At 47.4% G+C, this 18,755-nt stretch overlaps 1 protein-coding gene across 5 annotated transcripts in view; it reads right to left on the minus strand.

The window, feature by feature from the left end:
* Positions 1-670: 670 nt before the first annotated feature.
* Positions 671-18,755, minus strand: part of ZNF18 (zinc finger protein 18) — a 35,018-nt gene continuing 16,933 nt past the window's right edge. For 3 of the 5 annotated variants that reach the window (XM_029927558.1, XM_029927559.1, XM_029927557.1), the window contains exons 5-7: positions 9,501-9,585; positions 8,831-8,938; positions 671-1,920 (exon numbers count right to left, since the gene is read on the minus strand). In XM_029927558.1, the coding sequence (XP_029783418.1) occupies positions 1,127-1,920; positions 8,831-8,938; positions 9,501-9,585 (987 nt within the window). In that variant the 3' untranslated portion in view covers positions 671-1,126. The remainder of the gene's footprint in view (positions 1,921-8,830; positions 8,939-9,500; positions 9,586-18,755) is intronic. The other 2 variants (XM_029927560.1, XM_029927561.1) reach the window with 2 other exon arrangements.

Genomic DNA, 18,755 nt, shown 5'->3' on the forward strand with positions numbered 1-18,755 from the left:
ATGATTTTCCTGCTTTCTGCCCTGTGGTTCTCACACTTCCTAATAAGAGGCCATCCCCTCACCTCTGTGCGACAAGGGGGTTAAAAATCCCTCTGGAATCCAAGAATTCCAACTTCAGTTCGGTCTCAGTAATGCACTTGCCATTGCTTGCCAACAATCTGCTCTTTCGCGCCTCCCAGATGGCTGTTTGCAGGGACACAGACCTGCCCTCCTCGTTAGCCTCGTCCTTCCTGGTCCTCACCAGCAAGAGCAAGACTGGAGCAAGCAGGAGGACGGGCAGTGGGAGTCTCATTCTGGGAGAGCAGGACACTGTGAGGTGTGTGACTTCGAAGAAGGGACAAGAGAGCAGGCTGGCTATGTGCCGCACCCCCAGACGGAACGGACATTCCATCATTCCTGTGGACTTCTTCCTAGTATCTACTGACAAAGTGAGGAAGCAGAGATCACTCTGGAAAACTGACAGCCAGGAGAAACCGCGGCGGGTCGAGGCAGTGAGCAAGTGCGGGGGTGCTCAGAGGAGACCGAACGCCCAGCGCCTGCACCAGGTTAGTGGTACCCGTCACCCCTCAGCTGACGGATGGTCAAGTGCTCTCCTACCGTTCAGGGTCACTCCATGAGGAAACGCACTCTGGGGTACGATTAGAACACAGTGGACACTTCAGACACAAAAAAGATAGGGGGTAGCTGTTTATTTAGAACAAGAGACACTTGAGGTTGGATTTGCACCCGTATGACAAAGAACATGCGTGAGCTCACTGGCTCTTCTGTGTCGGAAGACCCGCTTTCGAACCCCCGTCCTACACAGCTGGTCCAAGGCCCTTCCCATGAGCCACCGCTGCGGCCAATCCAGTTAAGCCCTCCCAGACGGCACTTGTCAAACAGAGTCTCCAAGTGGTACTTTTTCCCCAAGGGCTCCACAAGAGACAGGCCAAAGGAGCAAGATCAGTCCTTCTCCCGGTGCAGAGACAAGAAATTAAACCAATGCGAAATCCAACCCAGAGGCCAAGGTGTCCTCCAGGCCCAAAGCCATGTCCAGGCGACTCCCCTCTAGAATCCGTAAACACACCCACCCCCCCCACCCCCCCACCCCGCCTCCGAGAGAACAGGACTGGCCTTTAAGAGACGGCTAGGGGAGCGCTGGCTGCTGCAGGGGCTGCTTTCCCAGGTGGGACCTTTGATGCTTATCCAGGCTCGAGCTCCAGCTGAAGCGCCTGCTGCAGCAGGGGCACCGGTAGGGCTTCTCCCCCGTGTGCACTCTCTGGTGCCGTGTGAAGTTGGACCTCTGAATGAAACTCTTCTCGCAGATGGGACACTTGTAGGGCTTCTCGCCCGTGTGGATCTTCTCGTGGTGGCGCAGCCCCGAGAAGTCGCTGAAGCCCTTCCCGCAGTGGTGGCACCTGCAGGGCTTCTCGCCCGTGTGGATTCGCTGGTGTTTCACGAAGTCTGAGCTCCGCAGGAAGGCCTTCTTGCAGGTGGGGCACTGGAAGTACGTCTCCCCGGTGTGGGTTCTCTGGTGGAAAACGAGCTGAGAATTCCGGTAAAAGCTCTTCCCACACTCCTTGCAGGTGGGGAGTTTCTGGGCCATGGGGGCCCTCGGCGGCCCCTTCGGGGAGGCCTCTCTCTCCTCCTCCAGCCACAGCAGGGACAGTTCTTCTGGATGCGGACTGGCCACACGCTGTCTCCCAGAATGCCTTTCTTGAGGAGAGAGCTGGCCCGCAGACCCCTCGCCCTGAAGGTTCTCCGGGGCCTGAGAGAGACCGTCCCCTTCTGCAAAGCGTCCGGGTGCGTCCTCACTGAAGAGGCCACCCAAGGAGGCCTGGGGAGGCACCTCCCCTGGGGCATGGCAGGGGACATCGGAAGGCTCCAGGCCCCTGCAGTTTTCCAAATTCAGGTTCTCTTTGTCGTTCTCCGGCCTGTCTCCTGGAAGAAGAAAGATTTGAAATCGTTCAATCAACGGCATGCCCTGTTTTCTAACTGCTACACCAAGAAAAAGGTCATCAGGACACACGAATTCTTCCTATCCAGAAAGCGTCAAGGAGTGAGGGAGGAAGACACCAGCCGGCCTGAGCGCTGGGCACCCACGGCACTTGGGTGCCACTTTGCAAAATGACTGTTTTTATCTGACCACATCTATTTTCTTAAGCATATTTTAAAATGTTTTTTATTTATTTTCGATACAGAGAGAGACAGAGCATGAGAGGGGGAGGGGCAGACAGAAGGGGAGACAGAATTGGAAGCAGGCTCCAGGCTCTGAGCTTATCAGCACAGAGCCGGACGTGGGGCTTGAACCCACAAACGTGAGATCATGACCTGAGCCAATGTCAGAGGCTTAGCCAACTGAGCCACCCAGGCGCCCCGACCACATCTAAAACACTAAAAGCAATTTGGAGAGAAAAACATAAAAGAAGAAAACCAAATCGACCTCAATCACAGCACCCAGAGGTAGCAACCATGATTATGTATTTCCTTCTGGTCTTTGTTTAATCTTTACCTGGGTATGTACATGCATGCTTTCTTTGGTGGGGGCGGGGGAGGAGAACATAACTGAAGTCATATTGTATGCACAGATCTGTACCCAGCTTTGTGGCATTTACATTGTAAGTGGTGGCTATTTATCAATTTCACATAGATTCTCCCATTCACAAGTAACCCCAAGATCCATGAAATGCATTCATGTGTCACTTTGCCGTGGCATGAGGCCATAACATAAAAGTGGATCCCTCAAGGGCGCCTGGGTGGCTCAGTCAGTTGAGCGTCCGACTTCAGCTCAGGTCATGATCTCACAGTTCTTGAGTTCAGGCCCCACATCGGGCTCTGTGCTGTCAGCGTGGAGTCTACTTCAGATCCTCTGTGCCTCCCTTCTCCATCCCTCCCCTGCTTGCTTTCTCTCTCTCCCTCCCTCTCTCCCTCCCTCTCTCTCTCTCTCTCTCTCAAAAATACATAAGTATTTTTTTAAGTGGATATCTCAGTCTGGGCATGAATGTACATTTCCTTATACTTCACTAACTCGGATAACCATTAAAATTTCGTTTTGCTCATACCTTAAGTTTTTGGTTACTACCACTAAATGATATGCATAGTAAAGATTTTTATTTTGGTGGAAGAACTCATTTCCAACTTTAGTACATTATTTCTGTAGATCTAAGGAAGTTACTTACCTTTCTCTTTCCTGCATGAGTGCCTTCAAATTATCTGCTAGAGTCCCAGGAATCTGCTAAAGAATTCAATCTAACTTAAGTCACAAAGTCTTAGAACACACCCCCTCAGATGACAAAGGCACTTTCTCTTGTCTCTAAAGAAACTGTTATAAATATCACTGAAAGCTGAATAATGGCCTATCGTGTTATTATGTAACAAACACAGGACTTACTGAAGGATTTTTCCCACTCTGGACACCGAAACTGTTTGTTGTGGGTTTGCTACTCTAAATAATGCTGCGATTTTTCTTCGTACGTTTTTGCCCACATTTCTGACCACTTTGGGTTCCTTACAGTGTTATTACCATGCCAACAGGCGTGAGTGCGGTCACTGAGACTCCTGACACGGGCTGGCGAATTGATCTCCAGGACTGTGCCATCCCCTGGTATGAGCAGCTGGGCCAAGCAAAGGCCAGTGCTCAGTACTTAAGTACTGAATACTTCTCAAGGAGTGGCCTTTGTTGAAAACTCTATACACTGAAAACTATGGAAAGCTTATGAAAGAAATTCGCTGTTCCATCGTGATTGAACAGAGCTCATACTTCAGTGCAGATTGACTTGGGCCCTTCCGACCCTTGTGATGACCGCTGGTGAGCGGGAGCTGTCCTTACGTCCTAAAATTCAGAGTCTTAAGGATAGTTAGGCTCATTTATAGTCATAATGTAGGTAGCTTAATTTTGATATTAACCTTGTTACATTTTTTTAAAGTATGCTTTTTGGGGGGATGGTGGAGGTTCACAAAGTGCTTGTTCAGTTTTTTGTTAGACCCATGTTGAATGTGATATTAAAATTTTAAAAAATAAATTGAATTATCAATGAAAAAACAAAGCACCAGGAAGATGTGTGAAGATGACACACACAAATGGAAAAATATTCCATGCTCCTAGATAGGAAGAACAAATATTGTTAAAATGTCAATACTACTATTACTCAAAGCCATCTACATATTCAATGCAATACCTATCAAAATAACACCAGCATTCTTCACAGAGCTAGAACAGACAGTCCTAAAATTTGTACGGAACCAGAAAAGACCCCGAAGAGCCAAAGCAATTCTGAAAAACAAAACCAAAGCCAGAGGTATCACAGTCCCGGACTTCAAGCTGTATTACAAAGCTGTCATCAGCAAGACAGTACGGAACTGGAACAAGAACAGACACTCAGAGCAATGGAACAGAACAGAGAACCCAGAAATGGACCCACAAAGTCTGGCCAACTCCTCTGGACAAAGCAGGAAGAATATCCAACGAAATAAAGACAGTCTCTTCAGCAAGTGGTACTGTGAAAACTGGCCAGCGACATGCAAAATGAACCTGGACCATCTTATACCACACACAAAAATAAACTCAAAACGTATGAAATGTAAGAAAGGAAGCCATCAAAATCCTGGAGGAGAAAGCAGGCAAAAAACCTCTTTGACCTCGGCTGCAGCAACTTCTTACTCAACACGTCTCTGGAGGCAGGGGAAACCAAAGCAAAAATAAACTGTTGGGACCTCAGCAAAATAAAAGGCTTCTGCACAGCAAAGGAAACAATCAGCAAAACTAAAAGGCAACCGACAGAATAGGAGAAGATATTTGCAAACGACATAGCAGATAAAGGGTTAGTATCTAAAATGTATAAAAAACTTATCAAACTCAACGCCCAAAACACAAATGATCCAGTGAAGAAATGGGCAAAAGACAGGAATAGACACTTCCCCAAAGAAGACACCCAGATGGCAACCGACACATGAAACAATGCTCAACATCACTCATCAGGGAAATACAAATCAAAACCACAAAGAGATACCACCTCACCCGTCAGAATGGCTCACACGAACAACTCAGGCAACAACAAATGTTGATGAAGATGTGGAGAAAGATCTTTTGCACTGCTACTGGGAATGCAAATGGGTGCGGCCATTCTGGAAAACAGTGTGGAGGGTCCTCAAAAAACTAAAAATGGAACTACCCTACGACCCAGCAACTGTACTACTAGGCATTTATCCAAGGGATGCAGGGGTGCGGGTTCAAAGGGGCACATGCACCCCAGTGTTTATAGCAGCACTGTCAACAAAAGCCAAAGTATGGAAAGAGCCCAAAAGTCCATTGACGGATGAATGGATAAAGAAGATGTGGTTTAAATATACAATGGAGTACTACTCGGCAATCAGAAACAATGAAATCTTGCCATTTGCAACTACGTGGATGGAACTAGAGGGTATTACGCTAAGTGAAATCAGTCAGAGAAAAGACAAGTATCATAGGACGTCACTCATATGAGGGCCTTAAGACACAGAACAGAGGGACATCAGGGAAGGGAAGCAACAATAATATAAAAACAGGGAGGGGGACAAAACACAACAGACTCAAATATGGAGAACAGGTTACTGGAAGGGTTGTGGGAGGGGGATGGGCTAAATTGGTGAGGGGCAGGAAGGAGTCTACTCGTGACATCATCGCTGCACTCTATGCTAACTTGGATGTAAATTAAAAAAATAAATTTAAAAATACATATATAAATAAAATATTGGCCTTTGAGACTAGTGAAAAGTTTCTCACTGTTATAAATCTTAACACCTTTGTTATTAAAGAGGAATTTTTTTCACATTTATTTTTCGTGAAGACGGCTATTCATTCTTTCATTGGGAGAGGTTTTTTTTCTTATTATCCTGCACTAACTCTCACCATCTTAAGAAAAATAATCATTTACAGCGCCTGGGGGGCTCAGCCAGCTGAGCGTCTGACTTCAGCTCAGGTCATGATGTTGTGGTTTGTGAGCTCGAGCCCCGAGCCCCGCAGCAGGCTCTGCTGTCGGCATGGAGCCCGCTTCACATAATCAGTCCCCCTCGCTCTGCCCCTCCCTTACTAGCACTCTCTCTCAAAAATAAACATTTAAAAAGACAAATAATCATTTATCTGTCATGTTGGTGAACAACGTTTTTCACCAATGCAGTTACCTGAATTTTGTCCACGGTCATTTACGTATATGCGTAAGTTGTGGGGGATTCTTAGTTTTAAATATTCTCGTCTATTTTTTTTCTAATGTTCGTTTATTTTTGAGAGAGACAGAGCGTGAGCAGAGGAGGTGCAGAGAGAGAGGGAGACACAGAACCGGAAGCAGGCTCCAGGCTCTGAGCTGTCAGCACAGAGCCCGATGCGGGGCCTGAACCCACAAACTGTGAGATCATGACCTGAGCTGAAGTCAGACGCTCAACCGACCGAGCCCCCCAGGCGCCCCAATAAACTCAAGTCCATTCATCTTTCCACTAATGGTTTTCTTCTGTGGCTTTTATACTAATAAAACCTTCCCCACCCAGACTGTGAGTCAAACATTCACCCATTTCCTTCCTTGTTATTATGTTCCTATTTTATCTCTTCTTCATCTGTTTCCAACTTATTTGGGTGTATGACACTCATCACATTTACGCCTGTCCCTCTTCCCAAGGAGGACTGTTCACGGAAGGACGGCTCATCCTGTGGACCTGCATGGCCTCCTTCTCCACCTCACGTCCAATTCTTACCTAGACGAGCCTCCCCTCCAAGGCTCCCATTTCTGTTCCGCTGGGCTGAGCGTCTATTTCTATACCTGTATCCAATCACACTTTAATGACTGCACCTTTTTAAAATGACAGACTTTTAAAATTTTATTATTTAAACAGGCTTCACGCCCAACATGGGGCTCAAACTCATGACCCTGAGACCGAGTTGCCTGCTGGACCAACTGAGCCAGGCAGACTGAAATGCCAGACTCTGGACATTTACACGTCTAATGCTGTTGAAACACGCTCCTCTCAAGAGTCTTTAGTGCAGTATTCTTTCCCATAACTACGTAAGAATCATTTCCCCAAATAACTTTGTGGGGTTTTTTAATCTCTCGGGGTTTGGTCAGCGGTGAGGACACGGCTTTAGGAGGTGGGTCCCCTGCTGGCCCGCTTTAACCAGGAGCTATTTTTCCACGTGGCCAAACGCCCAGCATACATGCTGCCTCCTGAGACCCGCGCCCCGGCTACTGCTGGGTCTGAGTCCTTTCTGCTCCTGCGGGTGTTTCCGCAGGGCTCGGCCCTGCACCGGGGCCTCCGGCAGCGACCTTCCAGGGGCTCCTCCCTCCCAGGTACGCCCTTCCAGTCCGCCCTGCGCTGGCTGCTCCCCTGGCCTCCCCCCACATGTTCTCCTTCAGGAAATGACACCGGCATGTGTTGCCCTCTGAGGGCCAGCTGGCTGTGCAGAGTCCCCACAGTCTCGTTCACGTCAGCAGGTGGGAGGGAGGAGGGGAAAAAAAGAGGATGAGTGGGGACAGGAGAGCCCCCTATCACAGACAAAATCCCACCGCAAGGAGGATCCTTGTCCCTGCCACTCAATTTTGCTGTGAATCTGAGAGTGCCCTAAAAAATATCTATTAAAACAAAAATCATACCACAACAACCTCTCAGTGTTTTCAAACTTTTTTGTCTGCTCCCCACAGTAAGAAATATGTTTGTATTGGGGCACCTGGGTGGCTCAGTCGGTTAAGCACTGACTTCGGCTCAGGTCACTATCTAGCAGTTTGTGGGTTCAAGCCCCGCGTCGAGCTCTGGGCGGACAGCTCAGAGCCTGGAGCCTGCTTTGGATTCTATGTCTCTCTCTCTCTCTCTGACCCTCCCCTGCTCACGCCATCTCTTTCTCTCTCTCAAAAAATAAATAAATAAAACATTTTTTAAAAACTTCCTAAAATACTACCCACCCTGATATTTTCTGCTATTCTCCATTTGATCTTATCACTGAATTTTTTAAAATGCTGAATACAGCCCACAACAAGATTTCACACTACACTGACTGGTCATGAAATGCAGTTTGAGAAAAATGCTCCAAAGGAATCCTTGGGAAAACAGTATTATGATAAACACACTGGTTAAAATCAAAGTCATGTGTTTCACTTGAAGCTTGCTGTCTCTGTAGTGTGTTAGCCAAGGGACACAGCTGGTGCCACTAGGGAGAACGACTTACACGAGTCTCATCCCTGGTCCTTCTCTTCCTCCAGTTCTGGGATCTTCCACCCACGGCCAAGTGTAGGTTAGGGGTGAGGGTGTGTGTGGAAGTCAGGGGTCCTGCCTGCAATGCTTTAGACAGAGCAGGAAACAGGGTGACGGCCACATGACGGGAGAACAAGTTCACAGACTTCTCCGCCTCCTGTCTCAGAATAGGGGGTTTACAGGATTCAGTGTCGCTGCTGTTTACTGAATGTCAGGTGCGTGCAGATTAGTCAGATGTGTTTTTCTGTTCGTTTGTCTAACTCAGTATTCACTTCACTGTAACAATTACAAAGCACACAAGAGTCACCAAGAGCTATTGTCTAGTGTTGCTCCATAATCTTTCTAGAATGGAATTCCACTCCTGTGTGGGTATCGGTCTGTCCTAGTCTTCACTCGCCCTGAGGAAGCAGGCTGTCACGGCAGCCAAGCCCGGGGGCCGCGGGTCCCCTGTGTGGTCTCTATTCCACGATTACGTAACGTCCCCACAGCCCCTGTACGGAGGGGAGGGGACCCGACTCAGCGCTCACACGGGACGACCAGACCCTGCCTAGTTAGTGTCACAGACCTCAGGACCTTGTGCCCCTCTCCGATTCAACGGCAGGAGGTCAGGAGGGGCGTGGCCCAGGGACAGACCGCTCACCTGAGCAGGGGGGTCTTGGGCTCGTCTCCCTCAGAGGCCGGCGCCGGCCCGCCAGCTCCTCCCCACACTCCGCTGGATCAGTTGGGTCGGACTTGGAACTCGAAATGCCTGGTACACAGAGGGATGACAGGAAGCCCAGGTGACTGGGGAGAATTAGGGACCAGGCTGGGTCTTTCTAAGGCACAACCTGAGCGTGAAGAGGAAACAGGATCTGGGGACCACATAAAAACACCTTCTCTCAGAAGGCTTCTGGAAGCTTCTAAGACACCAGGACTCACAGCAGGACCAGGATGTATGGCGAAGGTCACAGCTGACAGGAGGGCCTGCCCGCCAAGCCTCGAGCTTGGGCGAGCCGATGCTGGGTTGGGGCAGTGGGGTTTAGTGGCACAGAGCAGGGACTCAGACGCCCTGAGCTGCGTCGTTAACTAGGCCTTAGGAGCAACGTGACAGCGAGCAGATGGCGGGAGCTGACACTCCCCCTCGTCAACCCTAACTCGGGAACACTGTCACCAATTTCGTACGCTTAAGGAGGAACCAGCTGTAACGCGGCCGTGACAGCTGCGGGCACGCGAACCTGCTATCTCCGGCTCCCAGCCCCAAAGAACGCCCACGGAGCAGCCCTCTCGAACGGACACGGGAAATGCCCCGTGGGGCCGGCCCGCACCCTCACCTCCGGACACCATCTTCCTGTAGGTCTCCAGCATGACATCCCAGTGCTGCTCCTCCTGGGCGGGATCCGGGTGCTTCCACTGCTCCTACAAAACACGCGATGACATGACCCAGCGCAGGCTTCTGAACCCAGCCTTCCCCTCCCGCCAAGAGCACAGTGGACGAAAACGGGCCTGTGCCCCCGCCGCCTGGCCGTCAGCCAATCTAAGGAATCACGGAGGTGGTTCAGGGGAAGAGGCCAAGAGGAAAGCTGCAGTCCCCCTGACAGTATTTCTTGCCCGGGTTAGAAAACACCTAGATTTTAAGTGCTGGGTGTGCCTCAGGCCCTGCTGGATTACGGTAAACACCCAGACGCTGGTGGACACAAACAAGGCAGCTGTCACCGGCCCGGGCGGCACGCTCCAGCTGCTGGTCCCGGCGTCGCCGGTCTGCCAAGTATCCCCGGGCAGGGCCCAGGAGCCCGCGCGCCGCTGCACTTCGATGCCCGGGACGTGCCCGGGACAGGGCGGGCACTCAGCGCATGCCGCGTGGGGGAACAGAGCCCTCGGAGAGAACTCCTCGGAGGCGGCGCCTGGAGCAGTTATTATCTTCGGTGCGGGACCCTGGGTCTCCCGGGATCGCCAGGGTTGGCAGAGGGAATGAAGCGATTCTGCCCTCTCTCATAACCGTCATGTGGCCAGCCAGGCTACAGGGACAAAACGAGGAGGGCGGGTAAGAAAAGACGTTCCCACGGCACGCGGTATGCTCCGGGAAGCCTTCTCAGTCCCGAGTCAGGTCTGCCCCGCATCACATCAGGGGGAAGCAGAAAGGCCCGGACAAAAATGATTACCAGAAAGTCGGCAAGCAGCAGATACTAAGCAAAAATCTTAAAAAGAAAACGAAGTGTTAGATTTTTTTAGGACAAAAATGTGAAAAGTGACTTAAATGTATTTCACGATATACTTAAGTATTAACTATAACCACATTTTTTATTTGAATTTGAATTTAAATTTTCGACTTTGAGGGAACTCAGTCAGTTTTGAGCTTTGGCTCAGTCAGCTGAGTGTCCAACTCTTGATTCCGGCTCAGGTCATGATCTCTTGGTTCATGAGATCGAGCCCCACATCAGGCTCTGTGCTGACAGAGTAGAGCCTGCTTGGGATTCTCTCTCCCTCTCTCCCTCTCAGCCCCTCCCCTTTGCTCGCTCTCTCTCTCAAAATAAATAAACTTTAAGAGCGCCTGGGGGGCTCAGTCAGGTAAGCATCTGACTTCGGCTCAGGTCATGATCTCATGGTTCAGGGGTTCGAGCCCCACGTCGGGCTCTGTGCTGACAGCTCGGAGTCTGGAGCTGCTTCAGATTCTGTGTCTGCCTCTCTCTCTGTTCCTCCCCTGCTCACACTGTCTCTCTCTCTTGCTTGCTCTCTCAAAAACAAACATTTAAAAATTTTTTAAATAAAAAATAAACATTAAAAAATAAGGTAACATTTTTGATTTTGAAAGGAGCTCGCAGAACTGAGCTTATTTTGTTTATCTGTGAAGGGAGCCACCCTAACAACCTCCAGAGAAGACCGGGTCTGTGCCCACGCCGCTGGACTTGGCGCCTGGAGGACACAGACCCGGGCCACCGGCAGAGACGGCAGCGAGCCGAGCGCAGCCGTGGCCACTCGGCCGCCTGGCCTGCGGGACACGGGGTCCAGTCCGCGGGCGCCAGAGAGGGACCCACCAAGTTCGGTTCAGGGCAGCCAAGAATCCCTGCAGCCGCCAGTGTCCTCGAAGACCACAGCTCGTTTGGAACCCAGAAAAGATGCTTCAGGTGTGTCTCTAAACTGCGCACCTGCACTCAAAGCCATTAAGCCACTCAGGGAATAGCCAAGAAGCCAGGGATGTGTAAAAACCCTCCTCTACAGGCAGGACACCAACTGCACCTACCCTGCCTTGTCCTCACTTTTACAAGAGGAGGAGACATCCTTGTTCCTGATCTGGAAGGACAGAACTGTAGCATCTGCTGCAAAACTGCTCTGGAGTTTGTGTGGAGACTGCACCACCTTGTGGGTCAACGAGGCGCTGCCGCGGCTGACAGCCCAGAAGTCCCAGCACTGCGCTTGGCTCCCAAAATCTGAAGACACAGGGCGGTGAGTCTCCCCGAGTCTGTGTGACACTCTCACTCACCCCTGGTTTCTAACAATGAACCTGTGTAGGGATGCTACCTCACTATTCTCACATTATTCACCAGGCCCCTAACCTATCAAGGAGATTAGGGGGAATGATTATGTCTATTTTAAGATTCCCCTCACTTAACAAAGCATCCGCTAAACATCAAGTTCCTTCAGGTGCACAGGGCTCTTGTTATAGTTTAGAGCAGAGATACTGGGATTGGTTAGGAATGACTTTTCTTTGTTGAATCGAGGGGCCGCTGATCACTTATCTGCTAAACACGGGGACTAAAGACTTCTCTGGTGCCATAAAACTACACCCAAGTAACTCAATCACACCCCAGAGCAAAGTTCAAGAACACTTATGGGGGGCACCTGGGTGGCTCAGTAGGTTAAGCATCAACTCTTGATTCAACTCAAGTCATGATCTCACAGTTTGTGAGTTCAAGCCCCAAGTCAGGCTCTGTGCTTATAGTGCAGAGCCTGCTGGGGATTCTCTCTCCCTCTGCCCCTCTCCTCAGCTCATGCACTCTCTCTCTTTCAAAATAAACAAACTTGGGGCACATGAGTGACTCCGTCAGGTAAGTGTCCAACTCTTGATTCACCTCAAGTTATGATCTCACAGTTCGGGAGTTTGAGGCCCAAGTCTGGCTCAATGCTGACAGTGTGGAGCCTGCTTGAGATTCTCTCCCTCCTCCCCCCTTCTCTCTGCCCTTCCCTCATGCATGCACATGCTCACCCTCTCTTGCTCTCAGAAATCAACTCATAAATATTTTTTAAAAACAATGGGGAGGGCCTGGATGGCTCAATCGGTTGAGTGTCCAACTTCAACCCAGGTCATGATCTCACAGTTTATAGGTTCAAACCCTGCGTTAGGCTCTGTGCTGACAGCTCAGAGCCTGAAGCCTGCTTAAGATTCTGTCTCCCTCTTTCTTTGCCCCTCCCCCTGCTCACACTCTGTATCTCTCTATCAAAAATATTTTTTAAATGTTAATAAAAATAAAATAAACATTTGGGGCACCTGGGTGGCTCAGTTGGTTAAGCATCAGACTTCGGCTCAGGTCATGATCTCACAGTTCGTGAGTTCAAGCCCCGCGTCGGGCTCTGCTGACAGCTCAGAGCCTGAAGCCTGCTTCGGATTCTGTGTCTCCCTCTCTCTCTGCTCCTCTCCTGCTCGAGCTCAGTCTCTCAAAAATGAATAAAGAAAAAATATAAAAAAGATAAAATAAACATTTAAAAAAAGAACTTTTATAGGAACGGCAAAATACTCAGCACCCAACAAGGTAAAATTCACATCTGACATCCCAACAAAGGTTGCTGGGCATGGTAAGTAGCAGGAAAACACCTCACAATGAGATCAATCAATCCGTCAAAACGGACTCAAAATGACACAGGTGAGAGACGAGTAGAGAAGACTAAGGCAGACATTATAGCCATGTTCTGTATGTTCAAAGAAATGCAGGAAAGACCGAGCATGTTAAGTATAGACGTGAAAAATGTGAAGAGGCCAGTTCAAACTTCTAGAGATGAAAAAGACGTTCGAGATGAAAAACTACCCTGGATGGGGTTAACAGCAGACCAGACAAAGCAGAAGATTAGTGAACCTGCCACATAAACAACGTATCCAAAATGAAAGACGAGACTTTTGTTTTTTTTTGAGAGAGAGAAGAGCATCAGGAAGCTCTGTGACCACCTGGAGAGCCCTAACGTGCGTACACATGTCAGCATCACACAGAGTCCACATGGGGGTTATCCTCAAAGCCTGCAAAGACGTGAAGAAGGGGGGACACCTGGGGGGCTCAGTTGGTTAAGCATCTGACTTCGGCTCAGGTCATGATCTCACGGTCCATGAGATCGAGCCCTGCATCGGGCTCTGTGCGGGCAGCTCGGAGCTGCTTCAGATTCCGTGTCTCCCTCGCTCTCTGACCATCCCCCACTCACACTCTGTCTCTCTCTCTCTCTCTCTGAAAAAAATAAAATAAAGACATAAAAATTTAAAAAAAGAGAGAGAAAAGTGAAGGAAGGCAGACAGAAGATAGTTCGAAGAGATACTGGCCAAAACTTTACAACTTTGATGAAAACCATAAACCCACAGATCCAAGAATCCCAATGAATCCCAAGCACAAGAAACATGAAGAAAATGACTCCAAGGCCATCCACTATAGTCAACCTGTTAAAAACCATACAAAATATTAAAAGAAGCAAGAGAAATATATTACATGCAGAGAACAAAGTTAATAGTACTGATGGCATGACTCCATTTTATATACAATTCTAGAAAATGCAAACTAATGTAAGGTGACAGAAAGCAGCTCGGCGGGACCCTTGGGATCTCAGCAATGGGGGCAGTGGGGGATGACAAAAGGGCAAAGAGAAACCTTGGGCTTAACAAGGTTCATCATCCTGATTGAGGTCATGGTGTCACATATGTGTAAACGTGTCAAGACATACCAAACCGTACACTTGAATTATGTGCAGCTTACTGTTTGTCGACTACACCTCCACAGAGTTGGGGGAGGTTGCCAGGCCAACATCACATATGTCCGTTCAAAATCTCACACTGACAACACCGGCCTGCTACCGACTGATGGGTTGATTTAAAAATTAAAGTACCTGGCAGCAAGATGGCAGAGAAGTAGGGGGCTCTGTGGTCTCCGTGCGCCCATAGCTATAAAATGAGAAGAATTAAAAGCCACAATATTCTGATCTCCAAGAACTGAGGTGCGTGCACAGACTCCTTATTGACAGCACCCTCGCGGCCGCCTGAGTGCAAACTGGGACCAGAGACTCTGAGGGGAGTCTCTGCTGAAGCGGAACCAGGAGAGAGGGCGCCCAGAACCTTGGTGGTGGGCCGCAGAGGACTGTGTGCCCAGAGGCGGCTCAGGCCCCCAGAGGGCCGCAGAAACTGGCCGCGCAGGGTGGCGGAGAGCAGGGAGGAAAAGAAGGAGAGATTGGAAACACTCAGAGACACAAACACCACATATGTAGCCGCTGGGCCCGGGGAGAGAACTCCGTCCCCCGCAGCGGGCTCGTTCTCCCGGGGGCCCAGCAGCTCCGACTCCAGGCAGAGCCAGGGAAAAGCTGGCTCCCCAGTCCCCCTACTCAATCCCAGCCTGAAAGCCACCCACCTGCCAGAGATCATTTTAACAGTGGCGGCAACATTAAAGTGCGTGGACTAGGATTTAGAAACCTGGCAGAGCTTAGAAACTCTGAGCAATCTGACTTATCTGTGGCACAGGGAGGTCGTACACAAAAGAGTGGCTGGCAACACATGGTCTCAGGGGAACTGGGGGCTCTGCCATTCTTCTCCTTGCAACCACTAAGGTGGGGCCTCAGAGAGCAGCCCCTGAGACCCGAACTAACTATATCAAACCACACCCATTCACACTGGAGAGCTGTTTTTTCTTATTATTTTTGTAATTTTTTCCTTTTTTTATTTTTCTTTTTTAACTTTTCCCCTTGTTTTTTATCTTTTCTATATTCCATATTCCTTCTTTTCTCCATTCCCCACCCTGGATTCTGGGAAAGACCAACATTTATGCACTGCTGTGATTAGATCAACTCTTGCCATCCAGATAAATTTTCCCTTATCTCATTCTTCTCTCTCCCCTCCGCAGGCTTTAGGCTCTCAGACTATCTTTTATCTTTGGCTGTTTCTGTCCCCCTGCCTTCTTTTTTCCTTTCCTGTCCTCTCTTTTCTTTTGTTTTGTTTCGTTCCCCTTTTGGTTTGCTTGCTTACTGGATCTGTCTGTGTGTTTGCATGCTTTTGTTCCTTGTGTGTTTGCCTGTCTGTTTTCCTATTCAGGGCCACCTCAAAGAACAAGCCAAAGCACACATGGTGGAGAATCCCAAATATCACTGAGTAGGAAAATAAATTAATCAGAGGCATAACAAAAGAAACCAAGAGACCCCATTAAAAGAACATCTCCTGAAACGACAGGCCCTGGACAGACAAAGAGCCTCCTTTAATAGAGCCATACTAACAGGTACACAGTGCAGAACAAGCTTTTGATACTGACAAGAAACAGAAAGCTAGCCAAAATGAAAGAACTCTCCCCTAAAGAAACTCCAGGAAGAAATCACAGCTACAGAACTGCTCAAAACAGACACAAGCAACATAACTGAACAAGAATTGAGAACAATTGTCATAAAATTAATCACTGGGCTTGAAAAGAGCATGGAAGCCACCAGAGAAGCTATTGATACAAAGACTAGGGACCTTCAAAAGGCTATTAATGAGGTGCATAATAAAATGGAGGCTGCCAATGCACAGATTGAAGAAGCAGAGAGGAGAATAGGTGAACTAGAAGACACAGTTATAGCAAAAGAGGAAGTCGAGAAAAAGAGAGAGAAATTGATACAGGAGCACGAAAGGAGAATTCGAGACCTGAGTGATTCAATCAAACAGAACAATATCTGCATCATAGGAGTTCCTGAAGAGGAAGAAGAAAAAAGGTCCTGAAGGGGTGCTTGATCAAATTATAGCCGAAAATTTCCCTGAGGGGAAAAAAGACACTGAAATTCAAGAGGCACATCGACCTCCCAAAGACCTAACCTGAACCGACCTTTGGCATGACATATCATAGTGAAACTGGCAAAACATAAGAATAAAGAGACAATTCTGAAAGCAGCTAGGGATACAAGAGCCATAACATACAAAGAGAAACCTATCAGAGTGGTTACACACAAATCTAATGAAACTTGGCAAGCCAGAAAGGAATGGCAGGAAATCTTCAATTTGATGAATAGGAATTCTTTATCCAATGAGCCTGTCATTCAAAATAGAAGGAGAGATAAAGGTTTTCCCAAATAAACAAAAGTTGAGAGAATTCATCACTACCAAACTAGCCCTACAAGAAATCCTAAAAGGGACTCTATGAGGGAAATGTAGCAAGGAATTTAAGACACCAGAGACATCAATACAAACATGAACTCTACAGAGAACACAATGAATCCAAACCCACATTTTTCAATAATAATACTGGATGTAAATGGACTGAATGCTCCAATCAAACGACAGAGTAGCAGAATGGATTAAAAAAAACCCAAAATCCGTCTATTTGCTGTCTACAAGAGACTCACCTTAGACCTGGAGACACCTGGACATCAAAGGAGAGCCGGAGTAGCCATCCTTATATCGGACAAACTGGACTTTAAAGTAAAGGCAGTAACAAGAGATGAAGAAGGACATTATATAATAATTACAGGGTCTCTATATCAGGAAGAGCTAACAATTATAAACATCTATGCACTGAATACAGGAGCACCCAAATACATAAAACAACTAATCACAAACATAAACAATTTTATTGATAAGAATGTGCTAACTGCAAGGGACTTTAATATCCCACTTACACAATGGATAAGTCAACCAAACAGAAAGTCACTAAAGAAACAATGGACCTGAACAACACATTGAAACAGATGGAATTGATAGATATATTTACAACTCTGCATCCTGAAGCTAGGGAATTCACCGTCTTCTCGAGTGCGCATGGCACATTCTCCAAGCTAGATCACATACTGGGTCATGAAACAGCCCTCCATTAATACAAACGCATTGAGATCATACCATGCACACTTTCAGATCACAATGCTATGAAACTTGAAATCAACCACAGTTTTTCCTGTGGAAAACCTCCAGAAATGTGGAGGTTAAAAACCACCCTACTGAAGAATGACTGGGCCAATCAGCAATTAGAGAAGAGATTAAAAAAATATATGGAAACAAATGAAAATGAAAATACAACAATCCAAACTCTCTGGGACGCAGCAAAGGCAGTCCTAAGAGGAAAGTTTGTTGCAATCCAGGCCTATTTCAACAAACTAAAAAAAGTGCAAACTCAAAATCTAACAGAGCACCTAAAGAAACTAGAAGGGGAGCAGCAAGAGCACCCCAATGCAGAAGAATAGAAATGATAAAGATCAGGGCAGAAATAAACAATACAGAATCAAAAAAAAAAAATTGAAAAGATCAATGAAGCCAAGAGTTGCTTTTTGGAAAAAATAAACAAAATTGATAAACCTCCAGTCAGACTCCTCAGAAAGAAAAGAGAGAACACCCAAATAGACAAAATCACGAATGAAAATGGATTTATTACAACTGATCCCTTGCAATCATCAGAGATTACTATGAAAAGCTATATGCCAACAAACTGGACAATCTAGAAGAAATGGACAAATTACTAAATACACATGCACTACCAAAATTCAAACAGGAAGAGATAGAAAATCGGAAGAGACCCATAACCAGTGAAGAAATCAAATGCATTATCAAAATTTTTCCAATGAATAAAAGCCCAGGGCCGGATGGATTCCCAGGGGAATTCTACCAGGCATTTAAAGCAGAGTTAACACCCATCCTTCTCAAGTTATTCCAAAAAATAGAAATAGAAGGAAGACTTCCAGACTCATTCTATGAAGCAAGTATCACTTTGATTCCCAAACCAGACAGACACAACAACAACAAAAAAAGAGAACTACAAGCCAATATCCTTGATGAATACAGATGCAAAAACACTGAACAAGATACTAGCAAATCGAACTCAACAGCACATAAAAAGAATTATCCATCATGATAAAGTGGGTTTCATTCTGGGTTACAGGGCTGGTTCAATATTCGCAAATCCATCAATGCGTGATACATCACATTAACAAAAGAAAGGATAAAAACCATATGATCCTGTCAATAGATGCAGAAAAAGCATTTGATAAAATACAACATCCCTTAATAAAAACCCTTGAGAAAGTTGGGATAGAAGGAACTTACTTAAACATGATTAAAGCAATTTATGAAAAGCCCACAGCTAATATCATCCTCAATGGGGAAAATCTGAGAGCTTTCCCCCTCAGATCAGGAACACGACAAGGGTGTCCACTTTCATCACTGTTGTTTCACACAGTGCTGGAAGTCCTAGCATCAGCAATCAGACAACAAAAGGAAATAAAAGGCATCAGAATCGGCAAATAAGAAGTCAACTTTCACTTTTCGCAGATGACATGATACTCTACATGGAAAACCTGACCGACTCCACCAGAAGCCTTCTAGAACTGATCCATGAATTCAGTAAAGGCGCAGTGTACAAAATCAATGTACAGAAATTGGTTGCATTCCTATAGACCAA

This window comes from Suricata suricatta, chromosome 17 (assembly GCF_006229205.1).
Source record: "Suricata suricatta isolate VVHF042 chromosome 17, meerkat_22Aug2017_6uvM2_HiC, whole genome shotgun sequence".
In the NCBI taxonomy this organism is placed as follows: domain Eukaryota; kingdom Metazoa; phylum Chordata; class Mammalia; order Carnivora; family Herpestidae; genus Suricata; species Suricata suricatta.